Raw genomic sequence first — 12,256 nt, forward strand, 5'->3', positions numbered from 1 at the left:
GGCCATGCTTCAGTCCATGGAGTTACAAAGAGTCGGACATGACTGAATCACTGAGCTGAACTGAACTGAACTGACCCAGTCTTGGAGTCTATGACTCTGTGATAGGGTTGCTGGCATCTCCAAAAGGCCTTATACCAACACGCCTCTCAGGACTACTGCTGCCTATGCTCCTGTCTCTGCAGCAGGCCACTGCCAGCCACAACTCTGCAGGAGACCCTTAAACACTCATAGGCAGGTCTAGCTCAGTCTCTTGTGTGGTCACTGGTCCTTTCCCCTGGGTCCTGGTACACACAAGGTTTTAGTACCCCCAAGAGTCTCTGTTTCCCTTGGAGACAGAGAAAACTGGGAAATGGAAATCATCAGTTTTCATTACAATCCCAATGAAATGCAACGCCAAAGAATTTTCAAACTACCATACAGTTGTGCTCATTTCACATGCTAGTGAGGTAATGCTCAAAGTCCTTCAAGTTAGGCCTCGACAGTACATGAACCAAAAACTTCCAGATGTACAAACTGAGTTTAGAAAAGGCAGAGGAACCAGAGATCAAATTGTCAACATCCGTCGGATCATAGGAAAAAAACATGAGAATTCCAGAAAAACATCTACTTCTGCTTCACTGACTACGCTAAAGCTTTTGACTGTATGGATCACAACATACTATGGAAAATTCTTCACGAGATGGAAATACCAGACTACCTTACCTGTCTCCTGAGAAACCTGTATGCAGGGCAAGAAGCAACAGTTAGAGCCTTACATGGAACAACTGACTGTTTCAAAATTGGGAAGGGAGTCTGCAAGGGAGTCTGTATATTGTCACCTTGTTTATTTAACTTCTATGCAGAGTACATCATGAAAAATGCCAAGCTGGATGAATCACAGGCTGGAATCAAGATTGCCAGGAGAAATATCTACAACCACAGATATGCAGATGATACCACTCTAATGGCAGGAAGCAAAGAGGAACTAAAGAGCCTCTTGAGGAAGGTGAAAGAAGAGAGTGAAAAGGCTGGCTTGAAACTCAACATTCAAAAAACTAAGACCATGGCATCTGGTCCCATCACTTCATGGCAAATAGATGGGGAAAACGTGGAAACAGTAACAGATTTTATTTTCTTGAGCCCCAAAATCACTGCAGATGGTGACTGCAGCCAGGAAATTAAAAGACACTTGCTCCTTGGAAGAAAAGCTGTGACAAACCTAGACAATATATTAAAAAGCAGAGATATCATTTTACTGACAAAGGTCCATGTAGTCAAAGCTATGGCCTTTCCAGTAGTCATGTGTGGATGTGAGAATGGACCATAAAGAAGGTCGAGCACTAAAGAACTGATGCTTTCAAACTGTGGTGTTGGAGAAGACTCTCAAGTGTCCCACGGATGCCGCGGTCCAGCCCCGGCAGGACCAGGAATACCCAGGCATCAGCGAGGAAGACAGACAGACACACACATACACACAGAAGGTCACATAGAAGAGGTAGCTTTTTTTTATTTTTAGGGTATCTCAGTTTTCATAGAATGAACATTACCTCCCCCTTAAGTCACCACATATTACATCAGATATTGGTTTGTGCTTCCATCAATATTTTTTCCCCATGTTTTTCCCCTATGCATTCATCTAGAATGTTTCTGATTACAGGGTTTATTCTTAAATGTCCCATACATAGTCTTCCTGCCTCAATAGCCTAACATTCTCACTCTAACAAAAACAATGTTCCACAAATCTCAGGTATAGTGTAAATTCTTTGGACAATAAACAACACATGGGAAGGGTCACAGTAACATCTCCGACATTTCTGAGAATAGTACCATGAGAAAAACTTGATATTTTTCTTTACCTGAAACCACAAAATCTCAATTTACAAGATTAACTATTAAACAGCAAAAACACCTCTAAAGCAGCAAAACACCTCTATTAATAGTGAGATAATGGCAGTGAAGCTGGTTAATATAAATCTTCTATTGAAATCCTATGTACCCCATTTTCTAATTTTACAGAAATACCCATAATATCCCATGCTGTTTAAATAAAGGGAAACAATGAACAAATAGCAGCAAGGAAATAGCAATAGTGAAAACCCTTTCAACCAAGGAGCAAGTAAACTAAAGCAGTATATCTACTTCTAAATCTAAATGCCTCTACTCTTTTCTATTCTAGAACATGATAGTCTTTAAAGCAAACAGCCAAACTATACATGTGGCCTTTTCTTTTTTGACTTCCTGCTTACAGTCGTGTCCTGAGCCAGAGCAATCATGTTCAGTTCAGTTCAGTTCAGTCACTCAGTCGTGTCTGACTCTTTGCGACCCCATGAATCACAGCATGCCAGGCCTCCCTGTCCATCACCAACTCCCGGAGTTTACTCAAACTCATGCCCATTGAGTCGGTGATGCCATCCAACCATCTCATCCTCTGTCGTCCCCTTCTCCTCCTGCCCCCAGTCCCTCCCAGCATCAGGGTCTTTTCCAATAAGTCAACTCTTCGCATGAGGTGGCCAAAGTATTGGAGTTTCAGCGTCAGCATCAGTCCTTCCAATGAACACCCAGGACTTATCTCCTTCAGGATGGACTGGTTGGATCTCCTTGCAGTCCAAGGGACTCTCAAGAGTCTTCTCCAACACCACAGTTGAAAAGCATCAATTTTTTGGTGCTCAGCTTTCTTCACAGTCCAACTCTCACATCCATACATGACCACTGGAAAAACCATAATCTTGACCAGATGGACCTTTGTTGACGAAGTAATGTCTCTGCTTTTTAATATGCTATCTATTTCCAAAAAGGCTTGGACTTTTCCAGGGAGGCTTTATTACTATATATTATATTTCCAAAAATTAATAGAAAGCTCAACAACAGTAAGACAGCAGGAAGAAAAGGACATACCAGGCCCCCAGGACAACCTCTAGGGGAAGAGCTGCCTTGCCAATTCCTTTCTAGTCCCGGTGGCTCCCGAGGGGACATATCGGGCCCCCGGGCCATGTGAGGAAGAGCTGCCTTGCAGGTTCCTCTCTCGTCCTGTGACCTTGTCACGGTTTGGGCGCACCCCGGCGGCTCCCAACACACGGACAGCATGGAGATCCAACCAGTCAATTCTAAGGGAAACCAACTCTGAATATTCACTGGAAGGACTGATGCTGAAGCTCCAGTACTTTGACCAACTGATGCGAAGACCTGACCAAGGATTCCAAGGATCATTAGAAAAGATCCTGATGCTGGGAAAGATTGAGGGAAGGAAGAAAAGAGGGTGAAGGAGGATCAGTAGGTTGGACGGCATCACTAACTTCAAAGGACAAAGGACATGAGTTTGAGCAAACTCCAGGAGACAGAGAAGGACAGGGAAGCCCAGTGTGCTGCAGTCCACGGGGTCAAGAAGAGTCAGGCACCACTGAAACACTGAACAGCAATAACAACATGAGTTTAGGGGATACAGTTCAGTCCACAGCACTCATTGTCGTCCCACCTCGCCTATTCTGTAATTGCAGGCATCATAGACATTTGCTGGGTTTTGTATTTGCCCACAAATATGCTACCCTGCCATTGTTTTGGTTCTTATTGCTTGTCCCAGGAACACTGATGGAACTTTAGTTCTCCCCGTAAACCATTATGGTGCAGGTGGGTGCACCAGATTCCTTCTTGAAAACCTTCACTGGCCAGCAGCATTGTTGCATGTCAGAGCTCCACCGGCTGCAGCCGTGTGCTTTAAGCAAGTTACTTAACCTCTCTGTGCAGAGGGCGTTGTAATAGTGCTTCTTTCAAAACAGGTGCATTGTTAGAAAAGTGCCTGGATTTTAAGGGCAATGTGTGTGCTGGTCACCGGTGTCATTGTAAATGATAGACTTAGTGTCTTTTCAGTGCTTATTTCTAACTATTTATATTGATATGCTCTGTACTTAGGTCAAACGCATGGCTTGCTGGTTTCCATATGTGCTTTGAACTTTTCCATCCCTCACTTGTTTGCCCTCCTTCTAAAATGTCTGCCTCCAACTATCTCCACTTGTCACAATCTTACTAATTCTTCAAAACAGCTCAAAATGTCATCTCTTTCTCTACTCGTTACACCCTTTTCTCAGCCAACAATGAGGAGTCCCTCCTGCCATGATACATGACATCATGGTCCCCTGGTATGTTTATCGTTATTCTGTCTTGCATTCATGGCTATTTGTGTATGGCTGGATTGTAGAGTAAATAAAACTGTAAACCACACCAGGGCATAATTATTTGTGTATCCTTGACAACCCCAAGCCATGGGAAACTATAATTAATACCAGTTTAATAAGAGTATCTCTAAGGATAAAACAAGAGCAAATGTTCAGAATTTATTTTTGTATTTTATTAAGACATTTTAATGACATCATCTAGAAAACACTCTATGGCCACAGGAAGAACAGATATTTATGGTAAAAAACAAGAAGGCAAGGCAAAGACAGAAAAGAATTTCACAAAAAAAGTGAGAATCATTACCTCATTTTGCTGAGCTTAGTAAGCAAAATGCCCTCCATCATTTTTCTTGGATGACTTTGAATAAAATATCCATGTGTGACTATATTAAAAAATGGAAAAAGATACTTAAAGTCAGAGCATGCGAACCAGAGGGAAGTACCATAAAGCCCAGGTTCCAAAGAGAGAGCACAGTACAGATGGATGGATGAAGTCTCAGCAGTGGGAACAAGCAGACGCCCAGCAGCACCTGCAGACCAGCTCACTCAGTGGCAGCACTGCTTGTGGCAGCAGCACTTCTGCTGGCAGCAGCCCTTCTGCTGGCAGCAGCCCTTCCCACACGAGTTGCAGCTGCAGGTGCGGCGGTGGCAGCAGACCACGGGGACGCTGCAGCAGCCCCCGCAGCAGCCGTAGCAGCAGGGGCAGCAGCTGGTGCAGCAGCCCACCCGGTAGCATCTGCAGCTGTTGCAGCCGCCGCCGCAGCCGCCGCCGCAGCCCCCGCCGCAGCCCCCGCCGCAGCCCCCGCCGCAACTTCCACAACCACAGCAGCCCATAGTGTCAGCAGAGAGGACTTGGACTCAGGAGAGGTGAGGAGGGAGTCTCAAGATGTGAGGGAGGTTGAATGTCACCTTCTTCTAGGGGGACCCTTATATACCATCTTCGGGAGCTGAGCCAAGAATATACAGTTTGTGCCCTGTTGTTCATCCCACTTCCTATAAAAGACCTCACGAGACTCTGACATCCTTCCTTGTTGAGACTGTGTCCAGTTAACATTGCTATTTTAAACCATTACCTGTCTCTTAAAGCTATATTTGGATTAGAACACACTTCGAACAGCTTTGCGCTCCTAAGGACTTACACGTGTATGTATGTTTTGCCCCAGGGACTGGAATAGTGCCTGACGCATTGTACATATTCAACAGCCAGCTGCTGTATTAAATAAATGCCTGAAATATTGAAGAACTATCCTCATTTTTTATAACCGTGACAGTTTGCATCTGGAGTCAGGTAAAAGTCCCATTTTTTAACATATGCTTCTTAGTCATCGCAGGTTAGGAAAAAAGATTGTTTTTCTCTCTACTGAGATTCAATGCTTATCCACTAAGTTACAAAAACCTCTTGGAAGAATAAGTGAAAAACCAGACCCCAAACAGAAAGAGCATCCTTAACATCTCACCTTAAAACGCAGGTGTGGTTTCCGGTTCAAGATAGCAGAGGAGAAGGACACACACTCCTCTCCTCCTCCAAAAACACCAAAATTGCAACTAGCTGTTGAACAACCATCAACAGGAGGACACTGGAACCCATTAAATAAAAACACCCCATGTCCAAAGACAAAGAAGGAGCTGCAGCGAGACAGTAGGAGGGGCACAATCATGATAAAATCAAATCCCATACCCTCCATGTGGGTGACCCAAAAACTGGAGAACAATAATACCAAAGGAGTTCTTGCACTGTTCTGATAGTTCTGAACTCCACATCAGGATTCCCAGCCTGGGGATCCAACAAAGGGACTGGGAATCCCCAGGGAATCTGATCTTAAAGCCCGTGGGATTTGATTACAGAACTTCCAGAGGACTAGGGAAAATAGAGACTCCAGGCTTAGAGGGCACAAACAAAATTTTGCATGCACCAAGACCCAGAGGAAAGGAACAGTGAACCCACAGGAGACTGAACCAAAACGACCTGCTAGTGTTGGAGGGCCTCCTGTGGAGGCGTGGGTCAGCAGGGGGCTCACCACAGGGGACACAGGCATCGCCAGGCCAGGAAGGTCCTCTTGATGTAAACCCTCTTGGCGTTCACCATTAACCCTAGCACAGAGAGCCCACAGACCCCAGGGCTGGGTCACCTCTGGCCAAACAACTACCAGGGAGGGAGTGGAACCCCACCCATCAACAGATAATTGGATTAAAACTTTACCAAGCAAGGCCCTGCCCACCAGAGCAAGACCCAGTTTTTCCCATCACCAGTCTCTCCCATCAACAAGTTTACACAAGCTTCTTAGCCCCATCCATCCAGAGCAGACAGAAGAAGAAGCATAGTCTCACAGTGGCTAAAACAAAAACCATATTACAGAAAGTTAATCATGATGAAAAAGCAGAAAGTTATGTCCTAGACAAGATAAAACGCCAGAAAAAGTGGAGATAAGCAACGTTTCAGAAAAAGAATTCAGAGTAATGATAGTGAAGATGATTCTGGATCTCTGAAAAAGAATGGAGGCAAAGATCGAGAAGATGCAAGAAATGTTTACCAAAGACCTAGAAGAACCAAATAAAGAAACAACAAACAGAGATGAATAATACTAAAAGGAATGGATAGCAGAATAACTGAGGCAGAATGGATAAATGACCTGAAGGAGAGAATGGTGTAAACCACAGCCCCAGAACAGAATATAGAAAAAATAATGAAAAGAAATGCAGACTGCCCAAGAAACCTCTGAGGCAACATTAAAAGCACCAACATTCACATTATAGGAGTCCTAGGAGGAGAAGAGAGAAAGAAAGCACCTGAGAAAATATTTGAAGAGATAACAGCTGAAAACTTCCTGAGCGTGGGAAAGGAAAAAGTCAACCAAGTCCAGGAAGCACAGAGTCCCAGGAAAAATAAACCCAAGGAGGAACACACCAAGACACATAGTAATCAAACTGGCAAAAATTAAAGACAGAGATAAAATATTAAAAGCAACAAGGGAGAAACGCCAACACACAAAGGAACTCTAATCAGGCTATCAGCTGATGTCTCAACAGAAATTTTACAAGCCAGAAGGGAATAGCATGATACGCTTAAAGTGATGAAAGGGAAGAACCTACAACCAAGACTATCCAGCAAGACTCTCCTTCAGATTTGAGGGAGAAATGAAAGGCTCTGCAGACAAGCAAAAGTTAACAGAATTCAGCACCACCAAACCAGCTTTACAATAAATGCTAAAGGAACTTGTCTAGGCAGGAAACAAGAGAAGGAAAAGACAGAAATAAAACCGAACAAATGCAGAAAATAAACCCCAAACAATTAAGAAAACAGTAATAGGATCATATATATCAATAATTAGCTTAAATGTAAATGGATTAAATTCACCAACCAAAAGACATAGACTGGCTGGGTGGATGAAAACATATACACATATGTACTTCCACTTACCACATCACTTGACTTGATGCCACCCCCCCCCCCAAACTGTATGTAATTATTTTATATTGTTAAGTTAATCATGTTCCCAGTATGGCTTGTAATTGTAATTATCTTTTTTGGGGGGGTGGGGAGGTTCTGGCTATTGATTGTGAAAACTGATAAAACATCTTTTACTATTGTGATTATGTTTAAAAAAAACAAAAACAACAACACAGCTATGCTTTTCCTGGCTCCCTGAGGTTCTTATTTTATAAAACTTGACTGTTCATTAAAGATTACCCTGCCCCTGCCAAAAAAAGAAAACTTGTGTGATGTCAGATGCTAAAACTATAATTTTTTGTAGCCCACACCTAACATCTGCTAGGAGGAAGTTCCTCCTTGTCATTTGTCTGTTAAATAATTGGGTAAACAAAAATAAGAAAGATTTCACCCAGTGGTTGGCCTTTTCCTGTGCCTCTCTGGGTTTGAGACCTGGGGCCAGCCCATCGATTCAGTCTGAAAATGGCCCAGGGGAATGTTTATTTGAAGTGACTGGTCTCCATCCAACTGGCTCTGCGGGTCTGGTTTCCTAATTTCGCCCCAGGTAGCTTGCAGGTGTAAACAGTAGTCCCCTTGCTTGACCGTCTTGAGAATTGAGGCCTGCCCAGCTAGTCCAGGAACTCCAAAGAGCTCACTGTCAGTCTCTCTTGAGACTTACACCACAGCTTCTGCATCAGAGACACCCGGGCTTGGGCAGGTCTGTGCTTCTCCCAGGACAGTGGTGTCCCTGGACTGACAACTGGCATCTCTTTGTTAAGTTTACCTTTTGAAAACTAGAGAAGGAAATGTTAATATGCCCTCCTTTGATTTACTTCTCACCATTGAGCGGTTTCTCCCAGCCCCCCATTTCCATTGCCCAACGTCATGGGAAAACTCTGGGGCACTCGTGGGAGCTCTTCAACTCTTTACTCACGTGAACTCTAGGATGGTCACGTCTGACACACAGGCAACACTCTGAAGCCCCTGAGGCTGCTTTTTCCCGGCACCTTGGCCATCACTTTTCCACTTCTGAACTAAAGATCTGATACACAACCATTTCATTCCCAACAGAAAACTCAAAGTTATGGGGCTGCTATGCCAAAAATAGCAAGTTATCATGGCACATGTACTCAAGAAGGAAGTAAACAAAAGGTCTTGTGAGACTCTTCCAGGGAAACTTGGCCAAAAAACAGGAAAAGGGGTCAGTATATAAGGGTTTCCCCCAGCAGAAGGCAGCATCCAACCTCCCACATCTCCTGAGTCTCGCTCCTCACCTCTCCTGAGTCCAAATCCTCTCTACCGAACCATGGGCTGCTGTGGTTGTGGAAGTTGCGGCGGCGGCTGCGGCGGGGGCTGCGGCGGGGGCTGCGGCGGGGGCTGCGGCGGGGGCTGCGGCTGCAACAGCTGCAGATGCTACCGGGTGGGCTGCTGCACCAGCTGCTGCCCCTGCTGCTACGGCTGCTGCGGGGGCTGCTGCAGCGTCCCCGTGGTCTGCTGCCACCGCCGCACCTGCAGCTGCAACTCGTGTGGGAAGGGCTGTTGCCAGCAGAAGGGCTGCTGCCAGCAGAAGTGCTGCTGCCACAAGCAGTGCTGCCACTGAGTGAGCTGGTCTGCAGGTGCTGCTGGGCGTCTGCTGGCTCCCACTGCGCAGGCAGAGGGAGCACTGCCTCCATCCATCTGTCCGCTCTGCACTGTCTCTCTGCCACTTGAGCTTCCTAGGAATTTTCTCTTTGGTTATGGACATCATACTCTGAGGCTTCAGTGATTCTTCACTTCTTGAGAGTGATGGCAGGACATCGTATACAATGACATCCAGTGGGGAAAGATGGAGCTGCTTCTTCATCAGTAGCTGCAGCGCTTGGCAGGTGCTGAGAATATGGCAGTTGTAGAGACCAACCTCCCTCAATTCAATCTTGTCTGCTCCTCCCAGATCTGTTACCCTGCTGTGTAGGATTTAGACTCTGTGTTGGGACTTTGTTTTAGTATCTTCTCTTTTTGCTTTGAGCAGTTCAAGTCTTCATACCTTTAAAGTGTTTAAACCCACGGGAATAATTAAATTCAAAGTTGTGAGCACCTCTAAGCACCTGATGGCAGCCCATAGCCCTGATCTCAGACTAGTAGGATTGGGATCCTCAGTATTTTGATCTGTAGCAGGTGTTCATTGTTTCTGTCCACCAAGTTTTGCCTTTGCCGTCTCTAAGTACAATGCATTCCTGATTTCGCAAATGCCTGCTTTATATTTCTAGTTGTTACACTGCCACTTTCTAAATGTCAAATAAAATAAACTAAATCATCCTCAGAATATTGACTCATAAGATCTTCTTACTTGGTTGTAACCTCTGAGGGAAGATGGAGGGGTAATGTTGAATAAGGAGGACAGAGACCTCCCTTGGTTGCTTGAATTGATTGTGAGCACAAACTACTTTAATGGAAGACCCATATTAATAAACATTAAAATTTTAAGTTTTTTGTCTGTGTCTCACCTATTTTGTGACCTGATTTTTTTTTCAAGGTTATCTTAAGTGAACTGATAATAATAGCCAAGCACACACACCAAGCTGGACAAAGTTTACCTGGCTGTAGAATTTCTGCCATTGTGATCCATGCATATTTCCTTCTTAGGCAAAATAATTTCATGAATGTATGGATTTCATATGCAATTTAAATTTGATTTGTTAAGAGTGTCTTTTTGACAAGTGGGTTTCTTCAATTAAATTTAAAATCCTTGTTCAGTCACAAAAGATTGATTTCCACAGATTTTTAGCCAATTCTGTGTCTAATTACAATCTAAATATCCTCTATAACAGAACGCAATACTGCTTCTCAGTTTAGAACTATATTTTCACACTTACTGTGAGCAAATCAGGATTTGGAATTATGAAGCTTTTAGGTGAACTCTGCCATCTCTTCCAAAAAAATGAATTTTCCACAGAAGATCACACCCATCCAACCACCATTACAGCCATCATCACCATCCTGACCACAATCACCAGCTTGACCACCATCAATTTACATTAAAAAAGAATGAATTGAAAGAGTAGCATTGAAACATATAAAATTATCATATGTAAAACAGACAACCAGTGGGAATTTACTATATATCTAAGGAAGATCAAACACAGAGCTCTGTGACAAGCTAGAGGGATGGGATGGGATAGGAGGTGGGAGGGAGGTTCAAAAAGGAAGAGACATATGTATACCTATGACTGATTCATGTTGATGTATGGCAGAAACTAACACAATATTGTAAAGCAATTATCCTCTAAATAAAAATTTTAAAAAATAAAAATTAAAAGGAAGACTGAATAGAGAAACTTAAGAAACTCACCTTTCAATGGTCTTTAAACAGTATTTTCAAGGTCCCCATAAGCTACTTTTGAAAATGAGTAACAGATTGGAATGCCGATGGAGAAACAGTCCCTCCTCTACAATATCTGTAAGAATGCTGAATAGTACTATTTCTTGGGACAGCACTTAAGCAGTCTGAACTTTCATTTCTTTAAGTACATGTCTTTTAATTCAGAAATTTTGTATCTTGGACAAAAGCATACTCTTTACAAGGCTACACACGTTACCAAATCACACTTGAGTCTGCTACCCACATAAAGCCAATCTCCTGGCTGCAGGTGGTGGTGAGGGAAATTGCAGCCTTTACTATAAGGCGCCTCACAAGGAGAATGGGTGGCTCATGCTCAGAAACCCCAAACTCACCAAAGGATTTCAGCAAAGCCTTTTAAAAAGCCAAGTAAGGGAGAAGGTCACAGGGTCTGTGATCAGCTCATGCACAGTGCTCTGATTGGTTGATGGTGAGGGAACAGGGTGGTGTTATAGAGGTTAATATATCAATCCTTAGGCACCAGGAGGTCTGCAGGACAGGTGGAAGTTTCTAAAAAAATATCTTAGAAAACATGCATCAGATGTTATTATTTAAGCATTCAGAGAGGAGAGAGAGCAGAGGGTATAGGGGAGGTGTCTGCCCTGGGAGGGTCCCACTTGGTCGAACTCATGGCATTGAACTTACAGACTTTGTTGTTCAGTCACTCCGTTGTGTGCAACTCTTTGTGACCCCATGGACTACAGCACACCTGGCTTCCCTTTTCTCTACCATCTCCCAGAGTCCACTAAAACTCATGTCCATTGAGTGGGTGATGCCATCCAATCATCTCATCCTCTGTCACCCCTTCTCCTCCTGTCTGCATACTTTCCCAGCATCAGGGTCTTTTCCAATGAGTCAGCTGTTTGTATCAGGTGGCTAAAGTATTGGAGTTTCAGCCTCAGTCCTTCCAATGAACGTTCAGGGTTGATTTTCTTTAGGATTGACTGGCTTGATCTCCTTGCTGTCCAAGAGGCTCTCAAGACCCTTCTCCAGCATCACACATAAAGACTAGGAAAACACTATCTTCCCCTGTGTGTATCTGTGTGTGTTAGTTTCTCAGTTGTGTCCAACTCTTTTGACCCCACAGACAGTCCACCAGGCTCCTCTGTCCATCCATGGAATTCTCCAGACAAGAATACTGGAGTGGGTAGCCATGACACCACCCTTATGGCAGAAAGCAAAGAGGAACTGAGGAGCCTCTTGATGAAAGTGAAAGAGGAGAATGAAAAAGCTGGCTTAAAACTCAACATTCAAAAAACTAAGATCATGGCATCTGGCTCCATCACTTCATGGCAAATAGATGAG

General features: G+C 44.0%; 2 protein-coding genes across 2 annotated transcripts; one reads left to right on the top strand and one right to left on the bottom strand.

Moving 5' to 3' along the window:
• Window positions 1-4,694: 4,694 nt before the first annotated feature.
• Window positions 4,695-4,982, bottom strand: LOC133060494 (small cysteine and glycine repeat-containing protein 8-like). Its single transcript, XM_061147967.1, has one exon. It carries the CDS (start codon window positions 4,980-4,982, stop codon window positions 4,695-4,697), a length of 288 nt encoding a protein of 95 aa, XP_061003950.1.
• A 3,899-nt stretch (window positions 4,983-8,881) lies between these two features.
• On the top strand, window positions 8,882-9,175 carry LOC133060495 (small cysteine and glycine repeat-containing protein 8-like). Its single transcript, XM_061147968.1, has one exon. It carries the CDS (start codon window positions 8,882-8,884, stop codon window positions 9,173-9,175), a length of 294 nt encoding a protein of 97 aa, XP_061003951.1.
• Window positions 9,176-12,256: the final 3,081 nt, after the last annotated feature.

Source organism: Dama dama, chromosome 8, assembly GCF_033118175.1.
Source record: "Dama dama isolate Ldn47 chromosome 8, ASM3311817v1, whole genome shotgun sequence".
Lineage (NCBI taxonomy): Eukaryota > Metazoa > Chordata > Mammalia > Artiodactyla > Cervidae > Dama > Dama dama.